This window comes from Fringilla coelebs (genome assembly GCF_963513975.1).
Source record: "Fringilla coelebs genome assembly, chromosome: 20".
NCBI classification, from domain to species: domain Eukaryota; kingdom Metazoa; phylum Chordata; class Aves; order Passeriformes; family Fringillidae; genus Fringilla; species Fringilla coelebs.
The window spans coordinates 1,288,573-1,313,077 of record NC_140046.1 but is presented as its reverse complement, the minus strand read 5'-3'; the positions used below and the strand labels follow the sequence as shown (position 1 = coordinate 1,313,077).

The 24,505-nt window shown below is 60.8% G+C and overlaps 1 protein-coding gene across 2 annotated transcripts; it reads right to left on the bottom strand.

Annotated features, from left to right (window-relative positions):
* Positions 1 to 270: 270 nt before the first annotated feature.
* On the bottom strand, positions 271 to 21,057 carry HNF1B (HNF1 homeobox B; the record flags this gene model as incomplete). Of its 2 annotated transcripts, none has more annotated exons than XM_084219016.1 (9): positions 271 to 1,114; positions 3,654 to 3,772; positions 4,147 to 4,338; positions 4,434 to 4,566; positions 7,132 to 7,292; positions 14,155 to 14,396; positions 14,853 to 15,117; positions 16,344 to 16,543; positions 20,720 to 21,057. In XM_084219016.1, the coding sequence occupies 9 exons, from the start codon at positions 21,055 to 21,057 to the stop codon at positions 1,094 to 1,096; spliced, it is 1,671 nt and encodes a 556-aa protein (XP_084075142.1). In that variant the 3' UTR covers positions 271 to 1,093. The 2 variants fall into 2 exon arrangements, with proteins under 2 accessions (XP_084075142.1, XP_084075143.1); XM_084219017.1 differs by having other exon boundaries at positions 14,853 to 15,039.
* Positions 21,058 to 24,505: the final 3,448 nt, after the last annotated feature.

Sequence of the window (24,505 nt, the reverse complement as noted above, 5' to 3'; positions counted from 1 at the left end):
CCTGAGGGAGGAGAAAAGGGAGTGTCTCCGAACCCATCCGGGGCAGATCCCACCAGAATTCTGTGTGGCCTCATTCACTCTGTGGCAGCAAATGCTCCAGGCTCACCTGGAAGCTGCTGACACTTCCCAGCAGCTGGATGTGCTCACCAGGCTGCCGAGTCCTTCCCCACCCCACCAGAGCCCACCTCAGAGTCCCCAAAAGCAGGGAAGTCCATTGAGATTAATTCACAGTGGCAGCTGTCCCCACATGGATCATGCAGGTCCTGCCAGGGCTCTGCTCAGCTCGCCCTGTGCCCTTCCTTCACGTGGGATGTCACCGTGCAGGGCACACGTGTCTGCCTGTCCTCCTGCACAGCAGAGCCCCGTGCTGCCTGACCAGGGTCCTTGCCAGCCCCAGGACTGGAACTAGCTCATTTAAAGGAAAAAGAGAAATACAAAACCAAAACCATCTTCAGCTCTGACCTTTACCATAAAAAAAGAAAAAAAAAGACAAAAAGAAGATATTCAGGACCAATATATACAGATGGGGGAATTGCACTTAATTACAGTAGTTTACATCCATTGGACAAAATTTACTCCTTTTTAATATAAATCTCTATGTATAGGAGTGGGGAGGGGGGAGGATGGAGCAGACTGTACCTATATTTACATTTAATTGGCTCAGTTCGACAACACATGCAGTTCCTCCCTCCAAACGCCAAGTAACAGACGCCGGTCCCTCTCAGTCCGAGTGGAGGAGTATAACTTAAACATGATCCATCTTCCCCTTCTGCCAGTTCCCAGCACAGCTCGCGCCTTGTTCCTCGGGAGAGCCTCTTGGAAGGCAAATACTTCAGCAAAACAATCCCCAAGACACGTCTTGGAAACACCGCGTGGAGGGATGGAGAGGCAGGTCCCGGCTGGGCTGCGGGCAGGACCCGGGAGAGCCCCGGGAGAGCCCCGGGAGAGCCCCGAGCCCGGCTCCGTGTCGGGCTCCTCGCTGCTGGGCTGCGCTCCGGCAGGCGGCTCCGGGGCTGAGAGCGCAGCTCGCCGGCGGGACGGTGAGGAAAGGAAGATCCCGTTGCTATGTGCAAAAGCAGCGAGGTGTGGAGCATCACCAGGCTTGCAGGGGACACTGGCGAGGGAGAGAGAGCAGCACAGTGAGCGGCGCCGGGAGCAGGAGGCAGCGCCACAAAGCATTTGGAGGCATCACCTCCTGCATCACCTCCTGCATCACCCCCTGCATCCCCTCCTGCATCACCCCCTGCATCCCCTCCTGCATCCCCTCCTGCATCACCCTCTGCATCACCCCCTGCATCCCCTCCTGCATCACCTCCTGCATCACCTCCTGCATCACCCCCTGCATCCCCTCCTGCATCACCCCCTGCATCCCCTCCTGCATCACCTCCTCCATCACCTCCTGCATCACCCCCTGCATCCCCTCCTGCACTGCTCCATGATCACCTTGGTGCTGCCCTGCTCAGCCCCGAGCCCTCCCTGGCACCCCTGCGGGGGAGGCAGTGGGAAAATACTTCCTTAGCCAGCTATTGCCACCCCCTCCCCAAAATACCAATACTAAAGAAGGTCCTGTCTGTGCCCAGGCTGTGCAGGCAGCCCGGGAGCAGCCAGGCGTGAGGCTGAGCTCGGCCGGGCTGGGAGCGGCGCCGGGGGCTCATCGCTGTCCCCAGCAGCGCTCTCATCTCCCGGGACAGAGCCTCCCGTGCCACATCCATCCCGCCGCAGAGGCCCCTTCCCCGTCCCTCTGCACGCCGGGGGTCCCCCCAGTGCCCGCGGGCGGGGGGCAGGGGCGGGGTGACCTTGCGGGCGGGAGCGCACAGCAAACATCACCGGGCGGAGATAAGGAGACGCCAGGAGCCTCCCGTGACATGTCATTAGGGACTGGCCCTGGCTATCAGGTGTTTGCCAACGTCATAAACGTGGTGCCTCGGCCTCAAGCGTTGTCAAAGGAACAGCGAGGTATTTGCCCCTTCCAGGTCTAATGGCAACATCTGATAAGAGACCCACAGCAAGCGAGGGGAGAGCTGGGGGTGAGCAGGGACCTCCCTCCAGCTCCATCCCCCTGGCAGGACCTGGAGCAGCCACCTCCACCACGGAACAGGTTTGGGGGTCTGGTGGAGGCTGCCTGCCTTAAGCCAAGAAAAAGTGTGGAGGAGCCAGGACACAGCCCCAGTCAATGATAGAAACCCGAATTACTAAAAATATGCAGGTATTTGAGCAGTTTGGGCAGCGTTTGAGCAGCGTTTATGGGGCCCCTATGCTGCATCTGTCACACTTCATTCACCTCTGGCTAATCAAAGTGCTGACCACCAAGAAAGAAATCCATGCCCAAAGATAAATTTTTCCAGCAGTAGCTTGGGCACAGAATGGTTGGTAGGAAAGAGAGCCTGGGGGCTGGGAGGGTTTGCTGTTGGAGACGGGTCACATCCTGCCCTGGTGCTCGCAGGATGTTTATCATCTATTGGGGGTAACAGGGGGTGGGTGCCCCTTTCCCAGAGCAGGTGAAGGGTCCTGGCCTCATATCCTCCTCCTGAGCCCTGACACGTCCTCCTGCTTCAGTGAAAGTGCAGGAAGGTGATGGAGGCAGAAAGGGCTGGGAGCCGCAGCGCTGGTCAGGGTAGGCTGATCGCAGGGCCCGCGGGCAGCGCTCGGGGATGGCCGGGCTCTATCCCCCTGCCAGGGACATTTCCTGTGTCCCGGGGCTGCCGCGGCCAGCCCGGCATCAAAGGCAGCAGAGCTCCATTAATCAGGGCAGTTCGGGCTGAGCGCGCAGCAGATGGGCCGATAACGCCGCAAGGAGGAAATGGAGCTCGGGGGGCGGCCGTGCCTGAATGCTCACCCTGACACCTGCCCAGAGCGGTATCCCCGGGGGGCAGGCGTTCCCGACCCCTTCCCAAGCACCCCGAACCCCCCGGCTCTCCCCTTGGCAGCCCCAGCCCCTTCCTCCACCCCCGCCGAGGATCCCACGGCGATGCTGGGGGGGTCTCTCAGCAATCCCACACTGTATTTGCTCTGCGGTCATTGCAGACATTTTTTCCCTGTCCCCTGTCAAACCTCGGGAAGAAAGTTTATCTGAATGCAAGTTCAAGGCTCTCTCTTATTTATCTAGCGATCAATAAGGGCCACATATTTCCCACAGTCCCCAGAGCTGGCTCTCAGAAAGGGACTATTGTCTAAGGAAAACCTCACACACCTGATTTGAACCAGGATAAGTCTGGTCTTACACCTGCAGTGGGCAGATGATAAAGGTTTATGGGCTGGGGGAAGCTGGGGAGCCTTGGACTCCACTTGACTCCAGCCAGGGTTGATCCCCCGGACACGGGCAGCAGAGCCTGTTTGGTTCTACCTCCTCAGCCCCAGCAGGATGCTCCCACTCTCACGGGGCTGCCCCAAGGATGAGCAGGGCCTGCCTGGTACTACCAAGTGTCAGCCAAAACCACCCAAATCCCATCCCACCCCCTGCAGGCAGGTGTTCTGGAGCCCACCAAGGGGCTGCAATGGGGCTCTCATCCTCAGCTCCCCACCGGAGTGCAGCACAGGCAGCAGCACGGGGTCTCTGCTGCTCCCACCTCCAGCCCCACATCCAGAGGGGGAAAAGCTGCCCTCCAGGTTCCCAGCCCCAGCCCCTGCCCCCAGCCAGCGCCGTGGGCCCTTACCTGCTTGCTGGAGGACATGTTGGTGAGCGTGCTGATGCTGCTGGTGTCCGTCACCACCATGGCCGAGGGGAAGCGCGAGGTGTGGGAGTACTGGGGGGGCTCCTGCTTGTGTGTGTACACTGCGGGACAGGAGGGGCACAGCTCAGGGAAAAGCCACCCCAGCCCTCGCCACGGCACATCCAGGGATGGGAACGGGCAGCAGGGAGACGGGGATGGGATAAAACAAGCCAAGGGAAGAACCCACCACTTCCCTCCAAGCCACTGCATCCTCAGGCAGCTGCTCACCCCCAGAAAGCCGTGGGGACTGAGGGGCTGTGGCTGGACCAGAGGGAGGAAGGGATGAGGCAGGATGTGACCAGCCTGCAGTGCCAAGCATGCCAGGGCTGGAGCCACGAGAGAGGGACAGCAGCCAAGGGCAGAGCAGGAGGAGGGCACGAGCTGATTCCCCATCTGAATTCATGCAGGGGCCCTTTGCAGCTCCCCCAGGCCTTACTGTGTGAGTTCTGCAGCTGGGTCACGGTGGCCATGAAGGGCTGCTGTGCCATGTGGCCCGGGGACTGCTGCATCAGGGGCTGCTGGTGCGGGCTGTGCAGCTGCTGGGAGAACTGCACGGGCTGCAGGGCTGCCAGGCTGCCGGCCACGCTGTTGATGACGGGGACGCTCTGAGCCTGAGAGGTGTTCAGACCTGGCAGCGGGGAGAGAGCAGAGCGGGTGTCAGCAGGAGCAGCGGTGTCAGCCCTGCCAGGGCAGGGCAGGGAGGGAATCTTGGGGCACACTTACTCTGGGCGATGGCCATGACCCCCGAGAGCGGCGTCATGATGAGGTTCTGGGACTGCTGCGGGTTGTGGTGGGACAGGCTGTGGATGTTGGTCAGGGTGCTCACCGGGGGCAGCCCGCCCCCCGACACCGAGATCTGCCAGGCAGGACAGGCACAGTCAGGGCACAGCCCCCAGCCCCCTCCTCCTCCTCTCCGTGGGGACATGGGGGGCATCAGCAGAGCCCCCTCCTCAGCCCCCTCCTTCAGCCCAAACAGCCCCCCCTGACTGCAGCACCTCAGCCTCGTGTTAATGTACAGCAAACAGCTTTGGGAAAGGCTTTGCTGGCACTGGCTTCCAGCTGCACTGGAGCATGGCGCTGGAACACGGCACATCCCAAGCCTTGGCTGCTCTGTACCCCGAGTCCAAGCTCCAGCCCACTCAACATTCATTAACTTCTAACCACCCTGCTTGTAGGGGAAAGTGGGACCTCTAAACTCAGGAAAGTGAAGAAAAATGACAGAAGGCAGATTAAAAGGGCCTCGTGGTGATGATCTTAGTCACCAGTCTGGCAGGATACCGGTGAGACAGGGTGGGTGTGCACAGCCAGAGCCAGAGGTTTCGGGCCAAAGTTTAGGGATCAGACAAAGGCACTTGGCATGTGCTGCCAGCACTGGAGCTGCTCCCCAGGACATGTAAGTGCCTCGTTCCTTTAATTGCTGCACCTTCCCCTAATTCCTGTTGTTAGCCCTCTTGCACTGGGTGACCCCAATCCCAGCCAAGAGCCATCCCTGCAGCCCTTCAGGTGACATTTCTGGACACCAGTTCCGAGCACCTTGTTTATTTTGCACATGTGAGCTGGAGATAGCAATTGAAACAAATCCATCAATAAATTCCAAAGCCCGGGAGTGACTCACATTTCCTGATCCGGTATTTTCCACTTTCAAAGTCCCTTCAAGGCCGGGTTACACCACACTCGGCTGCACAAGTCAAACAGCTCCCGGCAAGCACACGCCGCTCGCCCGCAGCCCCGGCTCCTCTCACGGGGTGTTTAGCCCCAGAGCGCTGCACCTGGATTGTGCATGACTGGAAAAGACCCTCCAGGCACTGGACCCTCAGGGTAGACCCTCTGGCACTAACACAGCTGAGGCGAACACCGGAGCAGGAAAGAGTGAGCCACGAGAGATTTCTGGAGCCTCGCTAACGCTCTTTCCTGAAAGATGCAGCAACTTCCTTGGCAGCTCCTCGTTTCATGTGTGGCATTAAAGGCACATGTTTACTTACTAGAAACCACAGCCTACAGCATATTTCTATTAAATCACTTGCAAGCACCAGCTAGCCCTGCCTGGAGATCAGAGATAAGCTGGCAGAGCCGCGGTCCCGCAGGGTCCCCACGGCGCTGGGCAGCGTCTGTGCCTCGGGGAGAGCTCAGCAGGGCTCTTCTGCTGCTCTTCACTGAGTGGCTTTTCCCAGTTTAATCTGCTCCCTTTCCTCCTCTCGTGCTGCCCAGCCCCTTCTGGGGTCTCTGCCCTGGTCCCAGGAGGTGGCAGGGGGTGCTGGCCTGCCTGGTCCTCGGGGACCCCCACCCTGGGCATGCAGTGCTGCTGCTGCCGCTGCCTTTATCCCTGACTCATTTTATGGCTGAGGGTTATGAGGCTCAACACACCCTGAGGTGAGCTGGGCGTGCTGGGGCAGAGGCAGCGGGCTGGGGGGCTGGGGTGTCTCTCTGCAATGTCCCCCCAGCTTGGCAGGGGACGTTTGGCTTTGCAGGGTGAGTGCCAGAGCCCGAGGGGCTGCACGGAGACCCTCACCAGCCAGAGGGAGAGGCACAAAGAAACGGTGCCATAGCTGAGGGAGGGGACAGTGAGACCCTCCATGGCCACCCAGCTTTGCCAGGAGACAGACAGGATGGCCCAGGAGGCACAACCCTCTGAAAATGGAAGTGAAAACCGGGGAAGAACCGGCTTGGCCCCGTCACCCAGTGCCATGTTTGACTTTCGATTTCAGCCGGAAAAAAAACTCCCGGAAAAGCAGCAGCTGCAGGCAAACCTCTGCCAGCCTGCCCCAGGGACGGGCTGTGCTCTGCCATCACATCCCATCCCATCCTGGCCTGAGCCCCTGCACCCCCTCCTTGCCCGGCTCCTTCACCCACCCCACCAGGAAGGGGCACCCTGAGTGGCAGTGGCCCTGCCGTGGGCCTGCAGCCCCAGCATGGGGACATGTCCAGCACCACAGGGATGCTGATGTCCCCATCCCCACTCCTGCCATGCTGACACTGACAGCTCTGCCCAGCAGAGCCCCAAGGACACGACAAAGGGGAGGGGGAGAGGCAGGAGCTGTGGAGCCAGAGCCAGCATGAGCAGCTTCAATCCCCTGGGACAGGAAGGTCCCTGCTCGCTGGGAGAGCTCTTCCCAAACCTGGGAGGGCTAAGGGGAAAATAATGAATGAGGATTTCATCGATACCATGTCATGGGCAGGGGAAAGCAAACAGAGATCCACCCAGCACCTTGAGCCCACGATCAATGAACCCGGGCTCTGGCAGATCCACCCCGAGCACACTCCGTGTCCCACAGCCTCGGAGGTGGGGACAGCGGCACCCCGGTCCCCCACAATGCCCCATTGTTCATCCCGGCCGCGTGTGAAACGCGGGGAAAGCGTGTTTGCTCTGCCCGCTGGGCCCTCTTATCTTATCAGCCCGCCACAATGGGCCAGGTGTACTCACCATTTTACCTTCGGGAGAGAGCAAACCGTGGCCCGGGTCCAGGCTGGCCGGGGAGACCTGCTGCAGGACAGCCTGGCTGGTGGTGACCATGGCAGCGCCGCCGTGGTGGCTGATGGCCCCCGAGGACGCCGCCTCGCCGCTCGCCTGGCTGTACCGGACCCCTGCAAAACACACGGGGCTGGCATCACCCCTGGGCACTGCACAGGTGTGCCAGGTGTGCCCCCGGAGCTCTGCAAAACACACGGGGCTGGCATCACCCACGGCACTGCACAGGTGTGCCAGGTGTGCCCCCGGACCCCTGCAAAACACACGGGGCTGGCATCACCCACGGCACTGCACAGGTGTGCCAGGCTGGTGCTCAGCCCCTTGGCATCACCCACGGCACCACACAGCTGTGCCAGGCTGGTGCTCAGCCCCTTGGCATCACCCACGGCACCACACAGCTGTGCCAGGCTGGTGCTCAGCCCCTTGGCATCACCCACGGCACCACACAGCTGTGCCAGGCTGGTGCTGAGCCCCTCAGAGCCTCCCAGCCCTGCCACGGTGTGTGGCACAAGGATGCAGAGGTGTGCCAGCTCCTAAGTGACACCCGTGAGTGACAAGCAGGGAAAGGGTGTCCCTTCCTCCAGCAGCCCTTCCCAGCCTGTCCCTGGCCCCATCTCCTGGAGCTACTGTGAGGAGTTTATGGCTGGAGCTGCAATCCCACACTGCCCAACGCCACGGGGGAAGGAGCCCCACACCCACCTGCAACTCCCATTTGCAGAGTTCCCAGCCATCCTGCAAATTCCTGCTGTGGCTCTTGGACACTGGCCTGGGGACCCTGCACTGTGAGGGGTGACCCTGCACACCACCTGACCCCTCTGAGGCTCTCCCTGCTCCCCCATCCATGGCTCCCACTGCTTTCTCAGGCCCTCCTGCATCCCATTCCCTCTCAAGAGCTCTCCACCAGTGTGTGACTAACAGGGCACTGCAGCAAGGCAGAGGGACCAGGCACACCCCAACCCCCAAAACAGACCCCAGCCCTCCCCTGCCCTGAGGGAAACCTGGCCCCAGCACAGGCCTTCCGTACAGATATATTGAATTTGGCTAAGGCACCCCACTGATAACCGTCCCATCAGCCATGTGTCATGGGAAGGCATCCACAGATCACAAATAATTAACTGAGGAAAACCCACGGCAAACAAGAGCGTCTTTTACAGGGCTGCCCTGACAGCTACGGGGAAAAACCATTCATGAGGAGGAGTCCAGTGCTCCCAGCCAGATTTACCGACCTGCTCTGGGGTGGAAGTGGTGGAGGATGGACAGACAGACCATAGCCCTCCTGGGAAAAGATCCCATGGTGGCAAAGCCCACCCTGCCAGCCACCCCTGGGCCCTGCACAAGGACGCTGGGGACAGCTCCTCAGAGGGACCATCCCAGGGGAGGCTCAGCCTGGGGCTGCCCCGGTGAAGGATGCTCTAAGGTTAGACTCTAAAATTAACCTCTGAACCAAGGAAAAGCAAAGAAACCAGAACTGGAGTCCAGGAGCTTTCCCCCAGCTCCAAAAGCATCAGACCCACCCACACCCTCCACCAAAACCACAACACAGTCACTCCTAATCACCTCCGAATTTTCCCCATCAGCTGGTTAAACACGACCCGCAGATAGGAATCTCCTCAGCATGTCTGGTTCCTGATGATTTCCCAGCAAACCCCTTTATCCCTGATAATAAAAGAATGTCCTCTGGCAGGTGGATATTTGCCCGAGTGGACGTCCCTGCCGCGAACAGGGTAAACATTACCCAACCCGGGCACTGTCACACGCATTCCTGCCGCGGCCCCGGCCCTGCAGAGGGTGCTTCACTCCGGGCCGGGATCCCGGCTGCTGGAACAATGGCAGGGCAGATAAAACAAAGCCTTTTCTGCTGGGCGTGATCGGAGAGATACACCAGGGCGCAGACGGCTCCTCTGGCAAAGGAAATCAGAGTCTCTGCCGTCTTCAGGCTCCTCTGGGCTCAGCAAGAACAACAAAAAAGTCCATTTTAAATGCAAAATCATGCCCCGTGCAGCTGAGGGGGTGGTACCTCGTGAGCCGAGCCACCCAAAGCCGTGAAGTTGCCTTTAAAACACACAAGAGGTTAAATGCTGATTTTGAAGCTCTTCCTTGCAGCCCCAAGGACAACTCTTTGATTGTTTGAGGAACAATAACCAGCGCCAAGATTCCCTGATAGGCTGGGGACTGAGATTTTGGGTCTCTAGATAAAACCACTGAAGACTCTGTGTCTTGATGAAGAGTCTTGATGAAGATCAGCTCTCCCCAGGAGAGCCAGGCTGGGCTCTGGGGCCGGTGACAGCGGTGGCAGTGGCTCTGGTGCCACTGCTGCCCCACCAAGCCCCCTGCTCAGAGGCCATTGCTGGGCAGGCAGAAGCCTCCTGCCAGGGCTCCCTTTGGGAAGCACCCATCCTCACTGGGCTTTCCCCATGCCCACAGTGGGAGGGGTGCTGTTATTTGCGTGTCCCCAGGGCTGGGCTGGATTTGGGCAGATCAGGTCGTTAATAGCAGGAAGCCGCTACAAGGCATTGCTGCTGCTGTCACTGCTGGAACTCACGGGGCTCCCTGGGGATGGAGGTGCCTTTCCTCGGAGCTCACAGGGCTCCCTCAGGCACTGAAGCCTGGGATGCAGCCCTGCCCTGGCAGCACAGCCTCTGGGAGCTCCCCAGAGAGGTGAGTGCAGGGGCACGGCTCCAGCTGTGAGCACCAGGACTGGAGGATTCCTCCCGGAGCTTTGGCATCCAGGCTTTACGAGCTGGGCTCAGACAGCCATCAGAGCCCAGCACGAGGGTTCTCCTGCTGCTCTGCTGTGCCTCCACAGCTGGAAGCAGCCCTTGTGCAAAGGGATTTATTCCCCCTCAGACTCCTCCCGGGCTGCTCAGCCTGGATGGGATCACTGGGAATGGGGCTGGCCATGGAGCCTTCCCTCCTCAAGGCTTTTTTTTAACTGGAGCTACAGCCATAACATAAAAGTCTGTTTATGGGACGGGCCATTGTGTGGCCCCTGAGCTGCACAGCCTGTGAAATGTTTTACTGCCCTCCCCTGCCCCGGACCAGCCGCAGGCTCTGGCTCCCGTAGCCTTAACCCTGTTCCAGCCATGGACGGGGACAGCAGAGTGGCAGCCCCAGGGCAGGGGGTCCTGTGCACCCACAGCACCTCCTGACTTCTCTGGGGTGCCACACTCATCCTCCTGACTCGGCTTTGGGGGCAGGGGGTGGTGGAGGGAGTCTGGGGCAAGGATCAGTCTCTTTATCATTTTCATCACAGCCGTGTGCCATTTCCTCAGGACACACCAGGCCCGTGCCTTTGGCAGGCACCAGCAGGGAAGCAGTTTGGTTCTGCTCTGCTTGAAGTCATGTTTGATAGGAATAAATTGTATTTAAAAACCCCCTCATTGTACTTCTGTCATTCCCATGCAGCAGGAGCCCTGCTGCCACCGTGCCACAGCACATCCCAGCCTCCAGCATCTGCCCCTTCCCCCAGCTCTGCATTTCTGCCCAGAGCTTCACCAATGTCCTGCACATCACCTGCCAAACCCCAAAAGAGACCCCAAAAATTCGCCAGTGATGTGGTGGTGGAGGGGATGCAGCTCTGGCTCTGCCTGGCCCTCCAGAATGCAGCCACCAGCGTGGACCAGGGTGTGAAAATGGGGTGAGAAAAGCAAAATGTAACTTTTGGGGACACGCTGGACTCAGTGATGCTTCACCCATTGACACTGTGAACAGCCAGGCCGCTGATGGGACAACTTCAGCCTCCCAAAATTCAGGTCCAGGCAGCACCGAGGGCACCTTGATTTTTGGGCTGCCACTCAAATTGTCCCTAAAGTGTTAATCTTGCTCAGTTACTGAGGTGCATAGTTTATATCCATTATAAACCCGTTTATGGGGACTAGACCCTCCCATTTCGCTGCTGTCATAAAGTTCTAATTACCCCCATAAACCAGGGAAAAGCTCCTAACAGTGCACTGTACCCAGCGAGCCCCACAATGCCCCTGACAGTAAAATATTACAGCCACTGGCACGGGGTCCCTGTCAGAGGCAGCACCCCCAGAACACGGGGAGGGAGCCAGGTGCAAACCAGGGTACCCCAGAGCCAGGGTTTGCTGCTGGGCTCTTCTTCTGAAGAGAAGACAAAGCCCTTAACTGCCCTTTGGGCTTTAGGAAGAATCTCAGGGGTGGCACTGGGTTATTTTTATGTTTATCTCCAGCTATGGAGATATCTAAATGTATGAATATATGTATGAGTAATGAGATATCAATATGTATAAGTATCTATATATCTATATGTATATCTATATGTATAAGTAATGAATTTTAATATATATCTATAACACATATACATGTAAATAAATGTGATTGCTCAGACATTGATCTACCACTCTGATGTTTGCAGAGCAGGGATGGATGGATGGATGGATGGATGGATGGATGGATGGATGGATGGATGGATGGATGACACCCTGCCCCCCACAGGTGTGCAGCTCCCCAGGACAGGCTGCAGGGATGCTGTGCCCCCGGGACAGGCTGCAGGGATGCTGTGCCCCCAGGACAGGCTGCAGGGATGCTGTGCCCCCAGGACAGGCTGCAGGGATGCTGTGCCCCCCGGCCACGGGGCCGGGGCTCTGCAGGGAGGGCGGCCCTTTGTATGCAGGGCGGGCTCGGGGGCCGGGCCGTGCTTCCCCTAATCTCATCAATGCCCCGATTGTCTTCGGGGCTCTTGAAGATAAAAATGGCATAAGCCAGAGTCTGCCATGGCACCGAGATAAAGCCCCGAGTGACCTTCAAATCAAACAGGGAACCAAGATCGCTGATAAAACCCAGAGTAAGGGAAAAGTCCAGCCTCGGAGAGGAGTCTCCGAGATAGAAAGGCTTTAAGTATTTACCTCCAAATAGTTAAAAACTACAGCTCGAGGCTTGACAGATGGGTCCCCGAGAAGAGGCCGGAGGATGTTTGACTTTTACAGCTCTCATCCCTGCCCCGCTGTCATCCCGCCCTTTGCAAGACCCCATTGATGTCCCAAGGAGAGGCGACCCTCTTTGTGCACGGGCACGGGCGAGCTCCGCAGCTGCCCCGGAGCTCCAGCCCCATCGTTTCCTGCCGGGGCTGTGGCGGGCCGGGGACAGCGGCGGTGTCCCAGCGCTGTCATTAAGCTGTTAAGGCATTGAGCGGCCCAGACGCCGCCACCTCGGGGCAAGGACAGTTCAAATCCCAGCATGGACAGCCACCATGGGGTCAGCGGGGCAGCGCCGGGGGTGCCCCATCAGGAGGGGATCCCCAAACATCTCCCGGCGTGGTTCCAGCAGAGGCGCGCCCGGCGGTGTTTTGGGAACGTCCCGGACCCAGCTTGGTCCGAGCACCCTGAAGCAATCATGGCTGAGCTCCATCCCCGCCTCCTTCCCCCAAAATCAGCTCTAAAACCCCACGGTGTCCCTTGCCATGCCCATCTTCTCCTCCTCAGGATGGATCCGAGCACCGGCCGCCAAGAAATTCCCGCAGCCAAGCCCTGCTGACCCCTCCGGAGGGGCTCTCCTCCGCAGCCATCACTCCTGCCCTGCTGAAAGCCCCTCGGGATGGGCTGTCAGCGGCCCTATAGCCACGGCCGGCCCCTGCTGGCACCGCTCCGACGGGAAAAGAAAGGTTGGGGCTTAACGGCCCTCCAGCGCCGAGATAAATGCCCGCGGTTACAGTAATTGCTGTCCCCTAATAGAAGAAAACAAAGGCTCTCGGGGGGTGCCCCATGTGCGCTGGCAGGCCGGGGGCACATCAAAGGCAGCGGGCTTCGTTCAAAGCCCCGGCTTAATTGTCAATTAAGCATGCACGGGGGACAACGCCGTGACAATGCGGGGCTGCATGCTGGTGGGGCATTGTAAAGCCCGCCGCGACACCGAAAACAGCTGATTCTGCTGACAATGTGCTTGTAGGGCACCTTGTAAGCAATCAGCCGGTGACAGCGGGGCAAACGTCCTGCCCGTCCCGGCCATTGTGCGGGGCATTCCTGGGGCAGGGTCACATTTTGGTCACCGCTGGCCGGTCCCCGGGACGCTGCCGGTTCCTCCCGGGCCGGGAGCTGCCCCCGCGCATCCCCGGGTACCGCTCGGGGGCTGCCAGCACCGAGCCCCAGGCACCCTGCGCTCCCCGCGGGGACTGTCCGCCGCACGGGCTCCTTCGGGTTTGCCTTCGTACCGAGCTGGGTGCGTGTTACACCAGGCAGGGGCATTTCCAGGAGGCGGCTGGCTCCAGCCTCCCCGGCCGGGGCTGTGTCCGAGGGGACGCGGGGCGGTGGGGACACGGCCCCCGCACCGAGCCCCCTGTGCCACCCGCGGGCCGCAGGGCGCAGGTAAGGGACAATGGGGATTGTTCTCCCAACAATGCCTCTCGCCCCTGCCCGCCCTGATGAGCCCCCGGCGTGCAGCCCCCTCCCCACGGCGTTATCTCCCACTCAACCCCCCGCGGGTTTTCGGCGGGTCTGCTCAGCTCTGCCCAGCCCTGGGCACGGCGGGGCCGCACTTTGGGGCAAGGAGGAGGAGGTGGGGTCACCCTGCAGCCCCGGCAGCTTTCTTCATCCACCTCGCTCCGCTGTGGCACGGGGATGCTGCAGAGTCATGCATCCAGCCCGGAGCAGGGGGCCAGGACACGCTGCCACCCCTTCCCTCGGGCATTGCCCGTGCACCCCAGAACCAGGGCTCCCCAATGGGCTACGTGCCACGGACTGGCACTGGCACAACATGGCAGGCACGGGGCAGCTCCTCCTGCCCTGCCGGGCACAGCCTCTCCCTGCCCAGCCGAGCCCACACGGAACTGCCGTGAGTTAAACCAATCAAGCAGACGCTGATTTATCCCGGCACGGCGGAAATCCAGCCCTCACCATGCGGCCACAACGCTGCGGTGACAGCACGTGCTGCTCTCCATCACCATCGGGACCAGGCTGAGCATCCTCTCCCTGCACATCCCCGAGCTCTGCCGTCCCCCCCAGCGCCCTCGGCAAGGCTTACCTGGCATTTTGCTGGGCGGGGAGGCGCTGGGCTGGTTGTGGTGGGGGGAGCCGTGGGACAGCAGCAGGTTCATGCTGTGTGGGGGCTGGCCCGAGCTGTAGGCGTCCATGGCCAGTTTCTGGCGGAAAGCCTCCTCCTTGCGCCGGTTGGCAAACCAGTTGTACACCCGCACCTCCGTCACCAGGTTGGAGCCCAGCCCGTGCGCCTTGGAGGGGGACACTCCTCGCTGCAGACACTCGGCCCTGCCGGGGCAAAGGACACGTTGGAGCAAGGGTGCTGCTGGGGGCGAGCAGGGGCCTCGGCACACAACAAATCTGGGGGAGTTTGAGCCCTTCCCGCACGCCCACCTGCTCTCTTCAGCTGCAGCCATACTGCAAACGCCATCCCCGCTCCCTCTGACAGGGCTGCAGCATCCCTGTGCCATCCCTGTTGCCTCCCTGTATCATCCTTGCAGCATCCCCATCACATCCCTGCCCAAGCATGGAGCTCACTCTGCCCCAGACATCGCCCGGAGGGGAAAACACAGCGAGGAGAGGCCTGGCAGCTTGGCAAAGCTGTGCCACAAGCCCGGAGTCAGGGTGGTGAGCCGGAGTGCAGCATCTCCCGCAGCATCTCCCGCAGCATTCCCTGTGGCTTTCAGGAGGAAGGCTGAGGCTGTGGGCAGGGGAGGCAGCCCAGGTGTGCGGGGCAGCCATTACCTGTTGCATTCCTCCACCAGGGTCTCCCTCTCCTCCTTGCTGGGGTTCTTCTGGCGCTCGTAGGCTTGGTACAAGATTTGCTGGGAGGCCGGCCCCCACTTGAACCGATTGCGCCGCATCTTCTTGCTGGGGGTTTCAGAGCAGGCGTCGTCGAGCTGGGCAGCCCCCTGGTTCTGCTGATTGAACTCTGGAAAGAGAAACAGCAGCTGATCCTGACTGCCTTTGTCTGTCATATTTCCACAACCCTGGACTGCCTGGTTGAACTCTGAAAGAGAAAGGAGCAGACGTGAGCTGGCCTGTAGCCGCCGCTCGGAGCCACTGTCCCGCGCCGAGGGGCCCCCCCGCGTCCCCTCCCCAGCACCCCGAGCCCACAGCAGGCTTTGGAGCCAGCCAGGTGCTCCCTGCCACCCACCCGGGAAGGGGCCAGCCTGCTGCCACCCCTGTTTAATGGGGAGGCATGTGCAGGGCATGCTATGGCCATGCATATTCATGGGCAGGGCCCCTGCCAGCCTGCGCTTGTTTCGGGAGGATTTTTCCGAGCAAGGCGCTGGGCAGGACGGCTGCAAAGCCCCCCGAGAGGGTGCCCCTCTCTGCTCAGCCACAGCTGCCCTCCCACTCCCCTCCCGGCGTGGTGGGACGCCAGCCCCGTGCCCGGGGCGGGCGGCACCAGAGGTGACCTTCGGCGGCCGCCCCAGCCCCGGCACTTGTCACCGCGGCAGTAAAGGGAGATTAATGGGAGGGTTTTATTATTCCCAGTTTTGCAGGGGAATTCTCCCTCTTTTTATAATGGCTTTTCCCCCCGTGACGGGGGGGAAACACAGGGCAAGGCTGGAGCAGGCTCTGTTTGCTCTAACGTCTCAAGGTGTGTTTTCAGAGCAATGGTATTTGGTGCTAAAGCATTTCTGCACTTCCCCTCTGCTGGATATTGCATCCTTTTGGAAGAGGGAGGCAGAGCCCTTTCCTGAGGGGTGCCAGTGCCACTCAAGGCTGCTTTGAGAGCTACAGGACAGATCCCAGGGCAGGGAAGAGTGGGAGAGGGGCACAAAGGAATAGTCTGTGTGCTTGGTCAAAATAATCTGCGTTTTAAACAGCACAGACTGCCCCAAACCCTGCTACACACAGCAGCAACTCAGGGGTTTTTAATTTTCTCCCTCTACATTTTTTGCACTCAGTTGAAAAAAAAATGAGTAGCCTGAAAAATAACAAGGAAAAGGTGCAAAGGTGGGAAAGGCACCTAATCGTGAGTCATCATTAATTGCTTTCCCAGCTCTAACAAACACAAATACCCAGAAATTCAGACATGTGGATGAGCTGGGGGAACCCTGCCAGCAAGAGGGGCTCTCACCCGCTTTTCCTGCACCTTAAATTCATTTTACTTGGAAAACTGTTTTGGGGAGGTGCTGTCCAGCTGGAGTCTGGGGCTGTGCTGGTGCCCAGGGGCAGGACAGGGACCCGGGGACCCCCTCTCCCCCCATCCCCACGGGTACTTACGGCGGAGGATCTCCCGCTGTTTGCGGACGTACCACGTGTACAGGGCAGCTCTCTTCTGGGTCTTCATGGGGGTGCCCTTGTTGAGGTGCTGGGACAGGTGGGACTGGTTGAGGCCGGTGACATCCACCACCTCCCTCTGGGGGATGTTGTGCTGCTGCATGTACCCCTTGATCATCTTCGCTGCCCGCCACGGGTCCTCGCTGTGGGCAGGGAAACCAAGGGTTAATACCTGCTGCCAGGGGAAAGCCCCCAGTATTTGCTTCTCCCCATTATGGAAACTTTTAATTAATATTATTATTATTAAAACTGTTTCAGAAGGACACAAGATCCTTAGAGTGTGTTTTCCCCCAGGCTCCCAAAACAGCCCTGTCCACCCCAGGGTGGTGGGATGGGGGCTCACACCCACCCTGGGGGTTGCCAGCCAGACTCTTCCCCCAGGGAGGGAGAGGCAGAGAGGACCCCAGTGTCCTGATGGGACACACCAAGGTGCCATCAATGCCAGCAAAGCTCCTCCAGACCCTCCATGGAGAAGCACAGCCCGTCCGTGAGCGGCTGCCCTCGCGCTGGGCGCGATTCCTCCCGTGCGAGATGGGCACAGGCAGTGGGACACGCACATGGGTGGGCACGGGAGCCCACCCTGGTCTCTCAAGGAAGAAAGAGAAGTGCTGGGGATGTTCTTCCTGCCCTGCTCAGGGTGCAGCACCTGCACTGTGCCCGTGTCCCCGGCGGGCAGGAACCCCTGCACGGCCACCCAACCCCACCCGCCGCGCTCGCTGTGTAGCTTCTTCCTTCCATTTCCACAAGGATAATGATCTAAAAATCTCAATATCCCCTTAAAAGGGACCCTACTCCCTCGTTGCCACAGCTGCACACACACTGACCATACGCAAAAGGCTGAGAAGCCAAGGTCAAACCCGGCACACAAACCCAACGAGTTCCCGAAAGCAAAATCGAAACCAAACCCCCAAAAATTTTGAGTCATTCCTGATTATTATTAAACACTTGAATTTGGCTCCTGTAGGATCCAGGTGCAAATGACTCTTCTCCAAATCACACCACTTTACTGTCCTTGGGGTAGCTCACTCTGATTTAGAGTCGGCTGATTAGGGTCTTTTTATTTCAGAACAAATAAAATTACAGCTGAAAATCCAAATGCTGTTCGTGGTCTTTAACTCTATTGAATGCCTGGTGTGACAGCAGAGGAATAAGCCAAAACACCTGTGCTGTATCCAAGACCCCAAGGTTTATTCTGGGCTAGAAGGGAGCACTTTCAGCACTGAAAAATCAGTGTGAGCCCAGGGCTGGTCAGAGTCCTGCACTCAAATCATGCGATGCCCCAACGCTGCGCTTGGAGCAGCCGTCCGACTGCTCTCCCAATTCATCACCTACTTTGGATCCTCCAGCTTGCCAAAAAAAGCAACCAAAAAAGTCCAACAAGTAGATTTCTTACTGTTACTCCTGAATGTAGCTTGAAAACAAAGGTGGTTGGATCCACGGCAAAACACCGGAGCAGAGCCAAGCGGGGCTGTGTCACAGCCGGGAAGGAGCCACAGAGCCCGCCTGGAGTCGCTGAGCCTGTGCCCAAGCCTGCCTCCCCCAGGAAGGGGAACCCCGCTGATTTTGGGGGTCCTGTCCATGGGATGGTTCCCAGGAGAAGGAGGGAAGTGAGGAGAAGGATGTGGAGAAAATGTCCTGCCCAGCAGCACCGGGCAAAGCCGCCGCCGTGCCCTGGCTGAGGGGCTCGGGCAGACCTTTGTCACCAGCAGTTCATGTCACCCAACTGATCCCACTAATTACTGATTAATAACAAGTTAATGAAACAGAGCTCATTATCATTTACTAAGAGAGGTTTGGTTAGCAACCGAGTCCAGGGCAGCGTATGCTCAGAGTGAAACCGAGAGCCAGTGAATCAGAGCACGCTTGGAAAATGTCAAATGAGGGACTTGGGGGCTACAGAGGAGATTTTGAAATTCACACAAAATTTGGAAACGTTTTGGCTGGAAAAATATCTGAGAATTAGTAAAAAAGTCCCAGAATTTCCCTCCATTTAATTATTTTTTAAAAAGCTTCACCTTGACATTTCCAACATGTTTCACACTTACACTTTCAAAACAATTACTCAGGTCTTAATTTCTGAGAAGTGATTTTTCCTTTACGAATCAACTTGACCGTATTCAAAAGGGTTAAACAACCTGAAACCAAACCCAAACATTTTGTTTAAACAAAATGTTTGGACTTGACCCAAAACGAAACATTTGTTTGGCCTCTTTTTTTTTTTCCTTTCTTTTTTGGTAACCTAAAAAGCCAGAGAGGAAAACATTTCGAGTCAACACCAGCCCTTATTCTTTGATTCTGTCACCAAAATGAAATAAAACAAACATTAATTGTCCAATCTTCAACAGGATTTCACTTACAAACAAAACCAAAACCCCGACCCAACCCAGGAGTGCTTTCTAATACTGGAAAACCAGTTTATAGCCCTGGCTCCACAGTCCCTCTCACCAAAACCATGGAAAGGTGTTTTTCTTGCACAAAATCAGCCCCACAAAGCCTGGCTGCCAGTGCTGCCCGAGAAAGAGCCATGTCCCCATTCAGGCTCACACACAGGCGGGGGGCAAAGCCCGTTCCTCTTCCCAGGGATTCCCAGACCAGCTCACCCGTTTTGTCAGCCTCAAAACCAGGTAAATACACTCCACATCCTCAGAGAAATATGCCAAGAATTTATACAGAAGGATTATAAACCCAGGATCTGGGATTTATTATTTCCCTGAGTGAGGTGTGGGTGAGCCCCGCAGGTGGGATGGGGCAGGCAGGAGCCGTGGGGTGTCTGTCCCAGAGCTGGGCTCAGGGGGACCCCACAGCCCCCACCACGCCGTGGGTGGGCAGCAAAGCCCAGACCACGGTCCCAGAGAGCTGCAGGGCTCCTGAGCAAGCCCAGGGATGTGGGAACAGCCCGGGAGTGAGCCTGCCTGGGTCGGGACACCGGGACACCGGGGGAAGAGGGGGCTCAGCCCCCAGCACGGCTGCAGTCGGTGTCCCCCGGCTGCCCTACCTGCTCCCTCTCCAAGTACAAAGGCCTCTCTCAGAGCAAACACGAGCTCTTTGCAAAGGCTCCTCAGGGACATGTGCCCGCTCTTGTTTGCACCCAAGGCAAACTTTGCACAGAAACACCTGTGGGAGCACCGGGACGCCGGGGCTCAGCCTGCTCAGCACCCCCGGCCGCCCGGGCACCGCCGCGGGTGGATGTGGCCAGCAAAGGGGACACTGGGGACAGGTGGGAGCACCCCGGGGAGCAGGGCTCCGTGCCGAGCAGGAGGGCTGCGAGCCCATCGGGAGAGGCCCGCGATGGATCCTCCCTTGGCTCCGAAGGGTCCCGGCCTGGGTGGGCACGGGTGGCACTGCCCTGTCCCCAGAGGGCACCTGCCGGTACCGGGGCAGGACTGGAGCGCGTCGCTGCCGAGATCCCGGGGTGCCGGGGGAAGGGTCGGGGCCGTCCCGGGCTCCGCAGGCTGGCGGAGGGCACGGGCACCGGGCACCGCGACAGGAAGGGCAGCGCCCGGCAGGGGACACACGGACAGACCCGAGCCGTGCCCGCCGCACTCGGGGGCGGCCCCGCGGGGCTCCCACCTGCTCACACCGGCGCCGCTTCCCCGGGGCTCCGGAGCGGGGTCGGAGCCGCCCCCAGGGGCCGGGGCAGCGCTGCCCGCCGAGCCCGGGGCTGCCCCGTTCGGCCCGGCCCGGCCCGGCCCGGCTCGGTTCGGAGCGGAGCCGCATCTCGGGACGGCCCGGAGCGGAGCCGCCGCCGTCGGGGGTTCCCTCCTCCTTCCCCGCTCCCGGTCCGCTTTACAACCCCGGCAATGAATAACCCGCCGGCCCGATCGCCCTGATCGCGGCCTTTTGTGTATCTTTCTGTTGATGATTTATAGAAATAAATTAATAACGCCCCGGGCTCCACGTGGTGCGGTTTACGTTTGAGCCGCCGGCGCGGAGGGACGGAGCCGGCGGCCGGTCCGAGCCCCCGCGGCCCCGGCAGCCCCGGGCCCGCCGCGACCGGGGACGGGCAGCCCCGACGGGGCGGGGGGGACGCGGCCGCCGGGTCCGGCTTCCCCCTGCCCGCTCCCCTCCGCCGCGGGGTCCGGACAAGGGAGCGCCGGGCAAGGGAGCCCCGGGAGCCGCCGCCGGGACCGACCGCGGGGCGGGCAGGGAGCCCCGGGACCCGCCACGGGGTGGGACACACCGAGCAGGGAGCGCCGGGACCCCTCCCCGGGTCCGACGCACCGGGAGCGACCCCCGGGCAGGGCGCTGGGGGCCGGGGCCGTCGGGCCGAGCGCCCGCGGGCGGGTCCCGGCGGCGCGGGGCGCGCCCGGTGCCGGTACCTGATCATCCTCTCCACCTCTGCCCGCTGCTCCACGGCCTCCTCCGTGTTGAGCGACTGCAGCTCGCGGAGGATCTGCGGCGTGTCAAAGTCGTCGCCGTCCTCGGAGCCCTCGTCGCCCGAGAGCTTGCCCTTGCCGTGCCCGTTGGCCAGCGGCGGCAGCGCGGCCCTGCCGTCGGGGGGCCCGCCGGGAGACAGCGGAAGGCTCTCCAGCTTGACGCCGAAGCCGGCGGCGGGCACCATGTCCTCCAGGGCGCGGATCAGCCCCTCCTTGGTGGCCCCGGAGCTGAGCAGGGCGCCCAGCAGCTCCCGTTGCAGGGCGCTCAGCTGGGACACCATCCTCCCGGGGCCGCGGCGCGCCCGCCGCTCCGCTCGCCTCCCTCCTCCCGCTCCGCCCCGGCCGCGGCTGCTGCGGGCCGCGGGCCGCGCTCTACCAAGCCATGACCGCCACCATAAGGCAATATACCTTATGCAAATCAGCGCCAAAGCCTCTCCTCCGGCCCCCGCCCCGGCCCGGCACGGCTCGGCCCGGCCCTTAGCGCCCGCCGGGGCGGACTTTGCCTCGCGGCCGGCGGGAGGCCCCGGGGAGCGGCGGGGGCAGTGCCGGGCGGGACGGCGCGCACGGGACGGCGGCTCCGAGCGCCCCAGAGCCGCCCCGGCTGCCGTCGGGGGTCCCGGTGCCGGTGGCACCCCGGGAAGGGAGCGCCTTCCTCTGCCCGCGCCCCCCGGGGCCGAGCCGGGACCCCCGGCGGGTTCGGCTCCCTCGGGCGCTGTGCCCGCGCTGGAAGGGCGCCAGGATGAGAACCCCTCGTGGTTTCTCCCCCCGGGTCCTCCAGAGTGCGGGGTCCTGCTGCCCAAGCCCCGGCACGGAGCAGGAACAGGCTGTGAGGGTCCGGGGAGCACCCCCAGGACGGGGGTTACCGGGGGGGGTCGTGGCCCCCACTGTGGGGCAGCTCTGGGGACAGGCTCACTGCCATTGAGCTGTGCAGGACATGGCAGGACACCCGGTTAGCAAAGGGGACACTGCGGGGACAGAGGTCACAGGGGACACCGAGCCCCCATTGACCCTGGGCAGCAGTCAGGGCTGGGAGCAGGGAACAGGTTTGGGAATGGGCAGAGGAAGAGATCCGAGCTCTGGGATCGGAACAAAACCCGCTTTTCCTATCGCTGTGAATGCACCAAGTCCCAAAGATCAACAAATTCACTTAAATCAAAGCAGGCACAGGCCAAGAGGCAGCACCTCACCCAGAGCAGGGCACAGACGAGCCCGGACCCTTCAGGGGAAGGCAGGCCTGAAATCTCCACTCATGACTGCCCAGGTGCCCAAAGCACTTCCCGTTCCTGCTCCTGCTCTTGGCAAAGGCCAACAGCTTTAAACCCAGTGTTCCCAGCCCAGATTCAGATTTTTCCAGGGCACCCAGAGTTACCTGCCCATCCCAAAACACACAGAAAATCCTGCCAGCCACCAGCACCCATGGCAGACCCCGAATGCAGCCCCAGAGCCCCTCAGGAGCTCAGCTGCTGGTCCCTGGCCATGGATCCCCTCTCATTTAAACACCTTGGGGAGCTGGTGGCAGTTTGGTTGCTGCAGAGCCAGGCAAGGCAAGGCAAGGGAAGGAAAAGCCCCGCGGCTGGACAGGGAACAGCCTGTGCGGGTGCTGGGAGCTGCACGGGCTGAACAGGCTGAACTGTCCATGAAACCATTCCTGCTCCATGGAACAGAGCAGCTCGGGGCCAGGATGGCAGCACAGCACCCTCAGAGCCCCCTGCCCTGCGGGGGACAGGGCAGAGCCACAGGGGGATGCTGGGGATCAGCAGGGAGCAGGAAACTTCTCCGTGTCAGGAGGGAGGCTGTGGGTGAGCACACCGTGGCCACACAGGGGTTGTCGTGGCCACACGGCAGCCTGAGCACAACCTAGAGAAGAGAGGACTGAAAAATCCCAAGAAGTCCCTTCCTGGCTCCCAGCTTGGAGCCCTCGGTCCAGCTCTGGTGCCCCGTGCACAGGGAGGTGACAGCAGCTCCCTCACACCCCTCTGGCACCGTGTGAATCCTCGGTGCGGGGGTCAGGGGCTCCCCAGCTCTGCTGTGCCCTGCACCCCAAGGTCTCCAGGGAGCAGGGGACAGGCCAGCGGTGAGTGTTCCCTCTGTGCCCTGCTCTCCCACCTCTGAGGGTCACTGGCACCTGCCCACCCGCTCCCTGCACCCACAGGTGCCCTCATCCTTCACACCACAGCAGGTCCCCGATCACCCCAAAATTCTCCAGATCCCAGGGGATGGCAGAGACACCAAACCCCCCAGCCGTGGGGCCGAGGGGCCGTGCAGAGCCTGTGTCCCCCCGGGCAGCCCCTCAGTGGCACCAGGGCTGTCCCCCCGCCGTGCCCCGGGCCGTGCTCCCGGCGCTGCCCCTCCTGCCCAGGGCGGGCTCTGGAGGCTCCGCGGGTGCCAGGGCAGAGCGGGAGCCGGGCTGAGCGCCCAGACCCCCCGGCAGGGCTGTGACACCCCCAGCCTGCCCGGCCTGGGAACGGCCTGGCTCCTGCTCCCAGAAGGTCCCTGTCCCTTTCAAGTGGGCTGCTGAGCTTTGACTTGGTCTTTGCACAGGCTTCATGGCATCGCATGATAATCATGTTCTGTCACAGTGGGTGACCTGGACCTTGTCCTGTTTCCACACATTTGGAACCACCTGGCTAATGAAGTGGGTATCGTTTTCTGGTCCATCTCTCTCACCCCACTGCTCTTCCCCCTTCTTCCACGCCCCGCTCCTCTGAGCGATGTCGGGAGCCTCGCTGCGAGCGGCCTTTTCCCATCGTTGTCCGGCACAGCTCATTAACTCCTCTGAGCAGAAGAGCGCGGTCATTACGGCTCGGGGGGCCGTGGGTGCCCCGCGGGGCTGGGAGCACATAGTTTCCCAGCCCCAGCCCGGCGGGAGCATCAGCCCGAGCTTTCAGCGGGAGGTGCCTGCGGCTGGGAATGCGGGGCGGCTGCACCGGGAGGGTGTTTTAATCTGTTTTAATCGGAGCATGCTCTGCTCTGCCCTCAAGCCTCCGAAGCCACCTGGTTCGCAGCCAGCCCGCATTGGCCGGCAGCTCCCGGGGCTGGAATGGCCTCACCTCCCGCTCCCCATCATCTCAGAGACTCCAGGCACCAAACCAGCAGCCAGCCCATCCCTTCACGCTGCCCACAAGGAGGGAAAAAACCATCCTGCTGCAACCGCCCTGCCCAGGCAGTCCCTCACCCACGGCCGCATCCTCCTCCATCGCGGCGGGGCCGGCAGCGCCTGCCCCGAGCCCGCCGCAGCTCCCGGCTGGCATCGGAGCCCCGGGGAGTGCGGGGTCAGCCCCGGGCACGGCTCAGGCACGGGGACTTTGTCCTGGCAGAGGAGCCAGGCCCAAGGCACCCCCCTGTCCCGGCTGGGGCGGCCTCGTGTCCCCTGGCACCAGCAGAGTGGGGACACAGGAGCCACGGGGGGACTTTTCCTGCGGGGCACCGGGGCGGGCACGGCGCCGGGGGATTTCTGCCACGGACACATTTACACATTTTGTATCTGCCTCTCATTTTTTCCTTACAGTTTCATTTAACGCCTGAGCGCGTGCAGACACCTCTGACCCCGCGGGCAGTGGGCAAGAGAGTTCCCACCAAAGCAGCCCATTAAACCCCCTCACGGAGATTTTTTTTTTCTCCTCTGCCCCCACTTGCGCTGAGATTTTCGCATTCCCTGCCTGCCTCCGCCTCCCCCACAAGGTGATGTAATGTTTTGAGCCTTCTCCCATCCCCACCTTTATTAAATAT